We start from the raw sequence: 12,756 nt of genomic DNA, 5'->3' as shown, positions 1-12,756 counted from the left end.
ACAAGTACATGTTGACCGTTACATGCTTGCTTACCAAGTGGGTGGAATGTCTCCCGGCCCCAAACTGCAAGGCCGAAACAGCAGCTGCCCTGATGATTAACCACATCTTTTCCCGTTTTGGTCTACCTCAAAGGATTGAGTCAGACAGAGGTAGCCATTTCACCAGCGAGGTAATGACAAAGATGTGGGAGATACTGGGGGTCAAAAGGAAGCTACATATTGCTTACAGGCCAGCTTCTTCTGGAGCAGTGGAGATATACAACCGAACCATTGTGAGCATATTAAAAAAGTTTGTGGCAGATTCTGGGCCAAGTTGGGATATCCGATTACCTCTGGTCCTAATGGCCATCAGATCTACCCCGTCATCTGCAACCAAAATGTCACCATTTGAGTTGATGACGGGGCACAAGATGGTGCTTCCCCAGCATTTGCTCTACAGAACCCAAGAGCAAACGTTGATAAATGCCTCCACAACTCATGAGTATGTGGAGAATTTAAGGAAACACCTCCAACATGCTTTTGCCTATGCTCAGCGGAATCTAGAAAGATCAGCTGATAGCATGAAGACCCACTACGACCTGAAAACCACCAGGAAAGTATACGAGGTGGGGGATCGGGTCTATCTATACAATTTCCAAAGGAACCAGGCCAAACAGCGAACATTTTTGCCTACATGGAAGGGACTGTTTGAAATTATAGACAAAATCTCCCCTGTGGCCTACAAGATCCGCATCCCCAAAGGCGGTTTGGCAGAGGGGGAAGGCAAGTGGGTCCATATAAATCAGTTAAAGTGTTGCCATCCCAGGCACACTCTGCAGCAACTGGAGGAGTCCTCTGCAATACCAGAGGGGGCTGCTTCAGAGTAATTCAGTTCCAACCCTAAAATATCCCACATATAGTCTCTAAAATATTATGACGCTTGTAAGCCACTGTCTCTGAATTATATCTTGTTTTTCAAAATTGGAATGCTATGTCTATTAAAGTATAAAATGTATATGTCGCCCCACTATATCAATAGTGGGGGAGAAATGTCTATGAATAGGTATTGCCGCTTTCCTTTGTCGTCCTAGGAGAAAGAAAACCTGGAGACTGACCAAGGAGGAGGACCGGGGACCGGGAGCAGAGACCCGAGGGGCCCGGGGTACCGCCCAATATTCCCATCAGGACCGGCGAGGAGAACCGATCGATCCAACTGGGTGGAGGAAAAGATGCTGAACTGTGCCATCTACAGAATTGGAAGAAGATAATGCGGACATACCAGCACAGGGCTCAAAACATCCTTGGCACCCGACTTCCCCTCGACTCGAATCAAAGCGTAGTCGGGCGGGGGGGTTTGTCAAGCGTTGTGACCCATGTTGAATCCTTAGACTGGGTAGATGTGGGAATGAGCTGTCGCCGCCCATTATTCTGTCGCAGAACAAACTAAATCAATAGACTGGGTGGATGTGGGGATGAGCTGTCGCCGCCCACATTCACGCCAGAATCCAGGAGAACTGCGCAGTTGGCACAAGACCACTCCAAAGATACAACCTTCTTGTGGGGGGTTCCACCTCACCACTCTACTGTAAGGATGCCATCAAAACAATGTTAAGCAAGGGTCCTATACTATCAACCAAAAGACCACTTTATTGAAATGCAGTAATTCAAGACAGATCCCAAAAATGGATGCAATACCGGTACTCACCACTATCAGAAAGCCGGCGTTTTAAAACCACCAGACTTTTGTGTAAAACTGAACAGAGGAACCCAAACCAGGCCAAGGAAAGACTTGCTAAGAGGTGGATGCAATGTAAAACTATATTCTGAAATGACTTGAAGGAAGTCATTATTTAATGTATATGTAAAAATTGTAAGTTTTGATTTAAACTGGGAACTAAAGTGACATTTAGCTGAATTCTGCCTGACAACAACCCCCGACAGGAGTTGAAACTTGATCAAACTGCATTCCCAGGCCTGGCTGCCTCCTGCTTCCCCACCAAAAGGAGATGACACCTCTCTGATTAGATTAGGGGAGGGGCACCTGCAGGAGGTTGAACAAAGCCTTGTCCTGGACTCAGGCAAATGTTATATTGGGGGGGCCGTAAAGTGGCTTCCTCTTGGGAGAAACTGGGAGGGGCAGTGCCTCTGCTAGCAAGCTGAGCTTGGGGGAAGTTGATAAACCAGTTATTCCACCATGTGATGTGGGAAGCCACACCCCTTTTTGACCAGGGCATAATTTTAAAAAGATAGATAACTCATAGTGCGGACTTGTCAGAATTATATAAGTAATATCATTATTCTGGTGATTTTTCTGTGCACGTTTTAAGAGGTGTTAGGACCCTGTGGTGTATTCTGGGGGGTTGCTAGCGGAAAATAGGGTCTTACTCCAAATGTCTGCATGTTAAAAATCTGACACTTCATCAATTAATGTCCATACTCCTTGCGCACATGTGTGTCATTTTTGGTAAATGTCCGATATTGGTAAACCAGTCAAAAAGCACAAAATGTTGTCATTTTTGAATGCAAGCCCCTAGGAAGATCAGAGGCGGACAAGCATGGACCATAAGGAATATATAATGTGTACATGTAATTTCAACAAATTGTGTATCTGGGAAATATGTATTTGAATCAAATATAGATTTGTGGGCAAATTGACCAGGGGAGGATCCTCTGACCCATAAACAGACCTCATCATGAGGACAATCCATTTCCTTCCCCCAATCATGGGCGAGGGGAGAATTGGGCCAATGACAAGTAGAGAGGGGCAGGTTTAGTTATGACCAATGCACACAACCACTTTCTAAAGACATAAAAAGAGCCACTGGAAGCCAGACAGGAGATTCACTTTCCACTTTCTTTCGGGACGCTTTGCCGGGAGACTCCAGACTTCAAATCCATCAACCTCCAGAGACCAGAGATCCAGAGAGACCAGAGATCCAGAGAGACCAGAACTGTGCAGTGCTGAGAGCAGAAGCAGAGACCAGACCGCTGTTCAGAACCACCTGCCAGAAGTCCTGTCCAACCTGACCAGACCTTGACGGCTTATTTCAAAAATATAGTGTGAGTACTCACTGTGCAAAACCAATTACTTAGTTTAAAATAATCTAATCCAAACTATTTTAGCTTATTAGAACTACCTCCTAGAATTGTGTCATTCTGTCATCCTTAAAACTGAAAACTGTCTTCTGTCATTTTGAACTTTTAAATTTCAAATCTGAAAAACTACCTTCACGAAATCGGCCGTATCTCTGGGACCGTTTGTGTTAGGAGCGAGTTTTAACTGTCATCTTAAAGCTAAGATTCTGAGCTTTCCAACGAGCCTAGAACCGACTTCCTACTCCTTATAGTTCCTCCGTAATCGCGTTCGACGCACGCGACAAAATTTGCCGCGATTTGACATTTTGCACAATTTCAGCCACGTGTAAAAATCAGCAGCTTCTTGCTTTCCTTTGCTAAAATTCGTTTTAACCTGCTGGTTACACATAGAGCATTGCTAAAGTGAGCCTGAACTAATATAAACTAGATATCACCCACCCTGAACCTCTAGAGGGAATTAAAAGCATTTTTAGCACATTTCTCACTTCATTGTCATCACATCCAAAGCATTTTGGGCCTGTGTTTCAAACTTCTACCTGTTTCCTCTAAGCTTGCTGGGGGGAACTGAATTTCGTATTGTATTTGATTGCATTCCTGAGAACTGTGTGCTCCTCTTTCCATCTCCTTCCATTTCTTACATTGCATAAGGGCAGGGGTGAATTGCCAGAGAAAAAGCGATTATCTTATCTTTTGCTAAAATCATATCAAGTTATTTCTGTACTGCATTTTATTCCTCATTGCTTTTCCCTTGAAATCAAAAAAGTATTTTTGCTACCTTATCCATCCTATACTAACTCTTCATTGATTGTAAAGAAGTGTGCTAGGGCCAGATTACCCATTGTTGATCAACATTATATCCATAAGTGTGATATCAATTATTAATTTATTATAAAAGTGTGATATATATCTTGTTAAATTTTCAAATAAACCTTTTAATTTGCAAAACAAACCTACTTCTTGGCTCAGTGGGATTCTAAGAGGGGGGTGTTATACAAGGGTTGTCATCCAGAGTACTGAACTGGACATAAAAATATATCAATAAGGGTTTTCCTCAGCATCCCAGACTAGGCATTGACTTAGCTGTAGTGTTGATTGAATATCGCTTACAAAGAGAGCTTAAGCCTTCCCGCCTCTGCCTCTGCTTCTAGTCCATCAAGCAATTTGGAAGCTGAAGAACTTGGTGAACTGTTCCCTTCTACTCATAGCCCCGTGGTGGCCAGCCAGGTTTTGGTTCTCAGAACTTCAACACCTGTCGGTGTATCCGCCGATCAGGTTACCAGTGACCCCCGATCTTCTTCATCAGGGGGAACAGCGGATGTGGCACCCCTCCCCACAATCGTTCAGCTTGGCGGCATGGTGCCTGAGTTCAAGTCTTTAGAACATCTTAACTTGTCTGCGGACAACATGCATATTATCCAGGTAGCCAAAAAACCCTCGACTAGATCCCAATACAGAAGTAAATGGCTCAGGATCTGTCATTGGTGTTTGGAAAAACAGTTGGACCAATGGGGGGCTACAGTTGATACAGTGCTGTCCTTCGTATCCTTCCTAGCAGAGTCGGGTGTTCACGTTCTGTCATGCAGAACTTACTTTTCAGCGGTCTCCGCTTATCTTTTTACGGACCAATGTTCTTACTCTCTGTGTAACCCAGTGGTTAAGAGGCATTTTGCAGGCTTGACACACCTCTATCCTCCAATTCGTAGTCCGCACCCGCCGTGGGACCTAAATGTAGTCCCGACTGCGTTGTGCCATAAGCCTTTTGCACCAATGGCCATGGTGGACCTTAAGTACCTATCCTGGAAAGTGTCCTTTTTGGTCGCCGTTACATCAGCAAGGCGGGTGAGTGAGCTCCAGGCCTTGTCGGTGGAGCATCCCTTTTTGGTCTTTCACAAGGATAAGGTAGTCCTACAGACGAATCCTGCTTTCCTGCCGAAGGTGGTAACTGAATTCCATCTGAATCAGTCAATTTCCCTGCCAGTCTTTTTTCCGAACCCTACCTCAGAGGCAGAAGGGGTTCTGCATTGTCTCGATGTCAGAAGGGCTCTTAAGTTCTATCTGGACAGAACTTCCGAGTTTAGGAGTTCCTCTCAACTGTTTGTGACTTTTGGTAACCCTCAGGGTAAGCAGGCGTCTAAGGCGACTAGTTCTCGGTGAATCGCCGCCTGCATTACAGAGTCTTTCACCGTTCAAGGGCTGAAACCTCCTAAGGATATTCACGCACACCTGGTGCGGGGCAAGGCAGCTGTGGTTGCTTTTCAGAAATATGTCCCCTGGGAGTTCATCGCTAGGGCAGCTACTTGGGCCTCCCCATCTGCGTTTTGTAAGCATTATTGTCTTGACATGAGCTCAAGAGCTGATGCTCAGTTTGGTCAGGCTGTGCTGAAGAACCTTTTTCAGTAAGGAGTATTTCCATACACCCGTAGTTCCTGTTAGGAGTGCTTGGGAATCTCCCATAATTATGGAGGAAAGGGGACGGGACGTAGGAGTATAACCAGGTTACTCACCGTAGTGTCCACCTTACTCCTAGTCCATAGTCCCCTTTTCTCCATACGCCCGCCCGCCGTCCCCTCTAATAAGGTTCCTCTGTTATTGCTAATAGGTCTCTGACCTGGCGATAGAAAAGGACTGATGGGCGATGCGTGGGGCGTAGCCAAGGTGGGCGGGGTTACGGCCGCGTGCCGGGCCCTGTGCAAGAAAGAAAGGAAGGATACATTTTTTAAAACATTTTTTGGATGCTTTTTACAAAGTGCTCCGGTCCCGTCCCACAGGAGGGAGAGATGTCCCATAAGTATGGAGGAAAGGGGACTATGGACTAGGAGTAAGGTGGCCACTACGGTGAGTAACCTGGTTAATTTTTGCCTCCGTATAGATAAGAGAAGGAGAGACCTGAACTATTTCTGCTGGCCAGACCCTAATGGCATAGTTCTATGCTACTAGACATCCAATGAAGGAGTGGGGGCTGAGGCTATAATAGAACAGTAATGATTAACTGTAGTGTCCTGTAGCCCCCTGCTGACCTACCTCTGCTGTGCTGACTGGTTGCTTAGCTCCCCTCAGAATCTCACTGGGTACCAGGCTCCTCCATGTTCAGTCTCCCCTGCACTGCCTCCAGGCGTAGCGCGCACTTAGGGGCTGTTACTGTAATTCTACAGTCCCCTTCCTCCTTGCACTTACCAAGAGCCACACTGCCTGGCTGCACTTACTCAGAGCAATGCTGCCCTGATTGCACTTCCCCCGTCCCTCTCCCTGGCACTTCCCCCTTCTTCCGCCCCCCTGCACTTTTGCGTTGTTGCACTTTCACAATCTGAATGACACAAGGCCTAGTAAAATCGTTTGTCTTGTCCTCCGTCTATCTTCCCTCCCTTGTCTTGTCGCGCCAAGAAACACTTGTGTACTGGCGCGTTATAAATGACATATATCATATATACCACCATTGACATAGAGTATTTGTTGTTCATTACTGTTATCAATCCATACAGTCTCATAGAGCCACAGTCCACTTGAACACTTCCTGGGCCCTGAATGGGCCTTAATTCATATGAATGATAGGATTACACTGCTCAAGCTAGCAGGCAAATGGAAAAAGAATCCAAAAACAGTCTGAATCAAATTAAGGACTGACTGGAAAACGCTTATTTTGGGATATAATTATCTTTGTGACGAATGAGAGTATGTAATGTGCTAGTTATTACATAGTGGCCATAACATTTTGTTGAGTTTTATGGTAGATTGAATTATTGTGATAACTACATTGATAGAGGAATGGACTGTCAAGGTTTTAATTTGTGTAAAGTAATGTCTTTAACGGTAGATTTGCCTAATGCACATTTCTAGTTGCCTCAAACACATAATTTGCTGGCATGTGTACACTTGTAAATGGTTCTTTTGCACCACTCATACACATGTATTGAGTAAATACAAATGAATGTTTATTTGACATGTATGGACTATAATGAAAACCTTTATAGTAGATCAGGGACCCTAGGCCAAAGTCACAAAAATGGGCACACTTAGGACAATTATCAACCAAAACATAGAGGCCCACTTATTTACACTCTTAACGGTGAATGGCTTTCAATTCATGAATTATTATTAACAAAGCAAAAATGTAGTACAAAAAACACACTTGCTATGAATTTTTAACATGTTTAGGTGGCAAATTCCTATTCCATAGCAGGTAGTGGTTATGTACACAATTCACACTCCTAATTCATTCATACTCTCATTAGCTACCCTCAAAGTACACATCACTTGAAAACTCCCACTCCATTAGAAAGCATTGCTTATTATGCACAGATCCCATACACTGGCAACAAGCAAGAGCCAATATCTTATTCATGCATTTTTCCTAATAATGTCTACGGCTACGTATAACCCTGATTCTATAAATATACCACAAAGCCTACATGTTTCGTTCCCTCCTAGAAATATCAATGCAGAACCTCTTCAGGGGCAAAAGGTAGGGGGATCATCTGATAACATAACCTGTCTCATATCTATCCTTACATTCATTGCACGTTGCCCTCAACAAATGCTGAGCCCATAAGTCATTGAAATTACACATGATTCTCATTGTGTGGCCCGTCCACAAGTGGCTTATTATGGTTGAGTACACTATTATTGCTTTATGCAAGAGTTACTGTTTGATGTTTTTCACTGCCAGCAACCACATGTCCATCATGTCTAATTGTCAGCCACCCCCTTGAGTAGCTATTCCATCATTTTGGGCATTTCCGCAAATATGAATTGTTAAACGACACTGTTGTTGGAAGTGTGTACCCTCAGCGGTCTGACTACTCTCGCTACTACAGAGCCACCTCCCGTCTCAAGCTGACTACATCTAGTCGCCTGCGGTGTACCGTTCTTCTCACCATACGCGTTTGCTTGCTTCATGGAAAGTTTACATAAGTGGCCTCTATCTTTTGGTCAGTAATTAAAACCTTTACAGAAGAGAGGGATATTCAGTGGTGTATTGAGGTGCATGCTGAACCCAAGAGAATATCCAGCTATTAACTATATGTCCCCCAATTACCACAGGTTTCCTCTTTTCAAAACACTTGTGGCAGATGCCATCGGGCTATATAAATTGCAAAATAAATAAATAAATACATTTGCCCTATCCTTCCCTCTCTCCTTGAGCAGGTGACCGGCCTCCCTGCCAGAGGCATGGTCTGTTTGTTGAGAGAACTGGTCTGTGTGCGCAGAGGGCTGGCCTCTATACTTAACTGAAGAACTGCCTCTTTGTACAGAGGAGCGAGCGGCCACTTTGCGCAGAAGACACCCCTTTTGTCAACTGGTATCTTTGCGCAAAGGACTGGTCCCTGTGGGCAGAGGACTGGCCTCCTTGCGCAGAGGACTGGCCTTCTGGGCAGAGATCTGTCCTCTTTGTGCATAGTGCTGCACTGTTTGCATAATGGGCTAGCCTTCCTTGGCGTGGTCTGACCTTTCTTGCCAGCGGAGTGACCTTTCTTGGCAGAGGAATGGATTCACTTGGCGGAGGACTAACCTCACTTGACAGAGGACATATCTTTGCTCAGAGAACTGTCTTTTAGAGAGTGCCAGGTCTCTTTGCCTAGACAGCAGGTTACTTTATGATGTAGACTGTTGAAAATGTGAATAATATGTGCACTATTTTTTCTTTCTTCAGGTTATGCCATTGACAATCCTGGAATTTTGTTCCGAATTAAAAAGGAGGAAAGGCATGCTTTGAAAGATGAGGAGGTCTCTGACGGAGAAGAGCTGAGCTATAGCCCACTTAGACGTAAGTAGGACCCTTGCCCAGCTGCTGAGGAGGACCATAGTGATGCGACTCTGCTGAATTCTCGCTTGTGTTGCTTCTTGTTTTTATGTTTTTTCTTCTTAAACACACAAACCTTTTCCAGGGAGGTTTATGTGTTAGTATATATCTAGCCATGTGTAAACTATTCCAATGCACAACAAAAAACACTGTTTGTAGAAAACAGTTGTCTATAATAACAGAGATGACCAACCACCAAAGGCATTGCTTGTATATTAACTTACTTTTTACTTTTATTCTGTAAACATGCATATGTTCAAAATCAACTCTATGCAGATGATGGAAACAATGACTTACCAGTGATGTTCATTCTATGGATTCTCCTCCCACAGATTCCTCACCTGGATAGATACAGTCCCGCACCAGCTGTTCTCAGAAACTTCCACCAAGAGGGTTAGCTCGACGACCCTCTTCTCCGATGCACAATCTCCTCGACTCCGGATGGGACATCGCCCCTGCATATATAGTGCACTACATGCTCTTTAGTACTCCTCCCCTTCCCGTGATCAGCAGCAAAGAGAAACCACAACTAGGGAAAATGTACAGCAGCCATATTCTAAAAACACATATATATATATTTTATTTTAAACATAACAGACCAAGAAAGGCCTCCACCTCCTTTTCGGCTTCCTTGCTCATCAAGCTATCCACCTTATCTCCCTGCATATGCAAGTCACCCTTCTTTCTCAGGAGAAGGGCAGGATGGGAGGGTGATGAGGAATCTGCCAGCGGAGAATCCATAGAAAGAGCATTTCCTTCAATGGATTGCATCCTCCCACAGGCCTCATCTGAATAGACTCTAAAAGCAGAATGCATATTCAGAGGAAGGCTGAAAGTAGTACACTCGCACAAGGAAATTCTGCAAAACTGTCCTGCCAAATTGGGCGTTTCTGACCGTCAACAAATCCAAACTCTAGTGCATGGAAAAGATGTGCAATGTGGGCCATTTACTTCAATGGGACCTCTCTCTGCAACGCAAAAGAGGCTGCCAGCTGTGTCAGAAACGAGAGGTGGGCACAAAGATGTGGTATTCTCTAAGTCAGATATTTTATTAAACAGAAATGGGTTGGGAAAACGTCTCCCTAGCCCTATTTCAAAGATGATTTTCCCTACCTGGAAACTAAACTAAGGATCTGTTTCTGTCCAGTAGTCAGTAACTAAAATAAAGCCGTCCTTGTGTCCAGAACATTCTAAGCAGACCCTCACACTAGAAATAAAACAACAAAAAGTGCAGGTAAATGTCTTTGACTTAATATTAGTAAAAAGTGTTCATAACCAAACTTCTCCAGCATGGGGTCTGGCATGGATTCACATGCTCATGAATATTCCCCGTCGTCAGGCTGGGAATCCTCGGTAAAGAAAAAACCAGTATCAGTTTCGTTTCTGATCTGTCTTTCGTAGTAATAACCAATCACTGGTCTCTGCGTCATACTGACCACAGCCAATGACTGCCCTCTACCTAAGCACCGCCTCTGGCAGCCATCTTCAGATTTTTACCGCAGGTTCATGTGTTGGGATCCTCGTGCTATTGCTCTCGAGCGTTAGTGCTATTTTTCGCGCTTTTTCACAAAAAACTTCAATTCTTTCGGTCAAAAGAGCCTCAAGCTCCACCGATCCTACATCCGATCAACGGGGACCCGTGTCGGATTCGTCTGTGCCCCTCAAGGGTGAAGATTTCGTCGAGCTACACTTCGGAGGACTCCAGAAGCTTCTCAGGCCCGGTCTCGGAGATGGCCCAGGAGAAGGGAAGCTCGACGCCCGGAAAGCTGTTCAGGGTCTGCCCTGGATGCCAGCTGCAGAACGTCTTTAAGGAAGACGAACACTCTTCCTGCCTTTACTGCCTTCATGAGGACAAAACGCACGTGGAGAAGGACTGTGCGTTTTGCGGCAACATGTCGGAACGGACCATGAAGGACCGTCATCAACGTCTCGCCAACTGGCTGGAGGGTAAGAGCCCGTCTGGCGAGAAGAAGAAGAAATCCGAGCGGTCTTCTAAGACCTTTGAGGGCGCCCCGGCGACGGGGGCCCAACATAAGGCCAAGCACCGCGAGTCCGCTGGCACCGGGAGCGCCGAACGGTCGGGCTCTACGGGCGCCAGGCAGGGCGCACCCTCCCCGGCACCATCAACCACGAGCCAACGCTCTGGGTCGGGTAAGAGGAAGGCCGAGCACCCGGCGAAGCTCCTGGAGAGGCCCCGGTCGAGCTCTAAGGCAGAGGAGGAGCGTGGCAGTGCCCCCTCCCTCAAGGATAAGGCGGTGAGCGCACCTAAGGTGGTGAAGGCCTTGATCCATCCGACCAAGCCCTCTATCGAAACGGTCGCGGCGGCCCTGGCTCAGCCTGTGGAGGCTGCGCCAGTGGTGGCGACCTCAGGGCCCAGAATCTCCCTGCCTCCTCGGAGGGAGTCTTCTTTTGTGCCCATCGATAGGACCCCCGTGAAACCCTCCGTGGGGAAGAAGAAGGGGGGGCAGGGCGTCGTCGTAGATTCGGCCTCAACCTCAGAAGAGGAGCTGATCGAGGTCTTAAGCCACGGCCTAGGCGTGGAACAAGGCCAGCCCGTCGGAATGGACCCCGACGCGGGTGACGACGACGACATCGTCGAGGATACCGACGGGGCCCCTGCTCGCCCGTCGGATTCCCCTCTGCCAGCGCCGCGAGACAACTCGGCGGCCATTTTGTTGGCCATACAGTCCTTATGCACCGAGATAAGGACGAGGCTACCGTTACCGACGGAGGAACCTCTCCCGTCGGGGGATCCAGAACCGGGACCTTCTGGTGTTCCCCCTACCAAGAAAAGAAGGATCCATCCTCCACCTCCTTTTCAACCGTCGCGCCCCGTCCAGCCCTCCTCCCCGTCCACCCGAGGGGATGATACGGGGACTGACACGGCAGCGACGGGTACGGACGACGAGGCATACGACGAGGATTTTCCGTCTCGTCGCCCCCCACCAGGGCTTCTCCGCCCGACGAGATCGGATCTTTCCACTCCATGATCTCCAGGGCTTCCGAGCTTTTCCAACTCTGCCCTGAGGAGAAGAAAAAGGAAGGCTTCCTTTATCAGCGGCGCGAGGCCAAGAGGAAGACGGTCCTCGCAGTGCCTCTGTTGGACGACATTTGGGATGAGGGCCTTTCCCTCCTCAAGAACCCTTCCACTACGCCAGCTAGAAGAGACCGGTACGAGAAAAAGTACCGGGTCCCGGACACGGCCCCCCTATGCCTCCGGGCGCAGCCTACCCCGGACTCCGTCGTCTCCGCGGCAGCCAGGAAGAAAGCGGGGGGGGGGGTGCGGCCTCCACATCGACTTCCCCGCCGGACGGCGAGGGAAAGAAATTGGATGCTATGGGACGTAGAGTCATCTCGTCGGCAGCGACGACGATTAAAGCGGCCAACGCCTTGGCTATCGTGGCCCGCTACGACAGGGAGCTCTGGTTACAAGATAGCTCCCCTGCTGGATTTTCTGCCAGACGACAAGAGGGCGGAGGCCCTTGAGATCCTCCAGGAAGGTGAAGTGGCTTCTGACCACGCCATCACCGTGGCGACGGACATCGCCGACACTGGGTTCCTCCAGCTGGGCAACGGCGTTTGCCTTCGACGTCGTGGATGGCTCAAAGCTACGGACTTTCGGCAGGACGTCCAGACCAGAGTCCTGGACATGCCCTTCGACGGGAGCAACCTGTTTGGGAAGACAGTGGACGATTCCCTTCAGGCCATCAAGGCGGATACTGAGACGGCCCGGGCCCTTGGAGTCCTGCAGCAACGACGGACGCCCTTTCGGAGCGGCGGAGGCAAGGGCGCCTCCAAAGGTTCCGGCGGCGGTTTCGCTTCCTACCGTCAAGCGGCCCGCTCGTCGTCGCAAGAGGCCTACAGAGGACGAGGCAAGTCTAGCG

The 12,756-nt window shown here is 47.6% G+C and overlaps 1 protein-coding gene across 3 annotated transcripts in view; it reads left to right on the top strand.

The window, feature by feature from the left end:
- Positions 1 to 12,756, top strand: part of LOC138452984 (uncharacterized protein KIAA1958-like) — a 451,039-nt gene that overhangs the window by 206,567 nt on the left and 231,716 nt on the right. For 2 of the 3 annotated variants that reach the window (XM_069605360.1, XM_069605359.1), the window contains exon 4: positions 8,723 to 8,836. In XM_069605360.1, coding sequence (XP_069461461.1) covers positions 8,723 to 8,836 — 114 coding nt within the window. Of the gene's footprint in view, positions 1 to 8,722; positions 8,837 to 12,756 lie in introns of those variants that run through there. The other variant, XM_069605361.1, reaches the window with a different exon arrangement.

Source organism: Ambystoma mexicanum, chromosome 4p (genome assembly GCF_040938575.1).
Source record: "Ambystoma mexicanum isolate Mex_15411 chromosome 4p, UKY_AmexF1_1, whole genome shotgun sequence".
Classification (NCBI taxonomy): Eukaryota; Metazoa; Chordata; class Amphibia; order Caudata; family Ambystomatidae; genus Ambystoma; species Ambystoma mexicanum.
The sequence above is the reverse complement of the archived record's forward strand: the minus strand, read 5'-3'. Positions and strand labels throughout refer to the sequence as shown.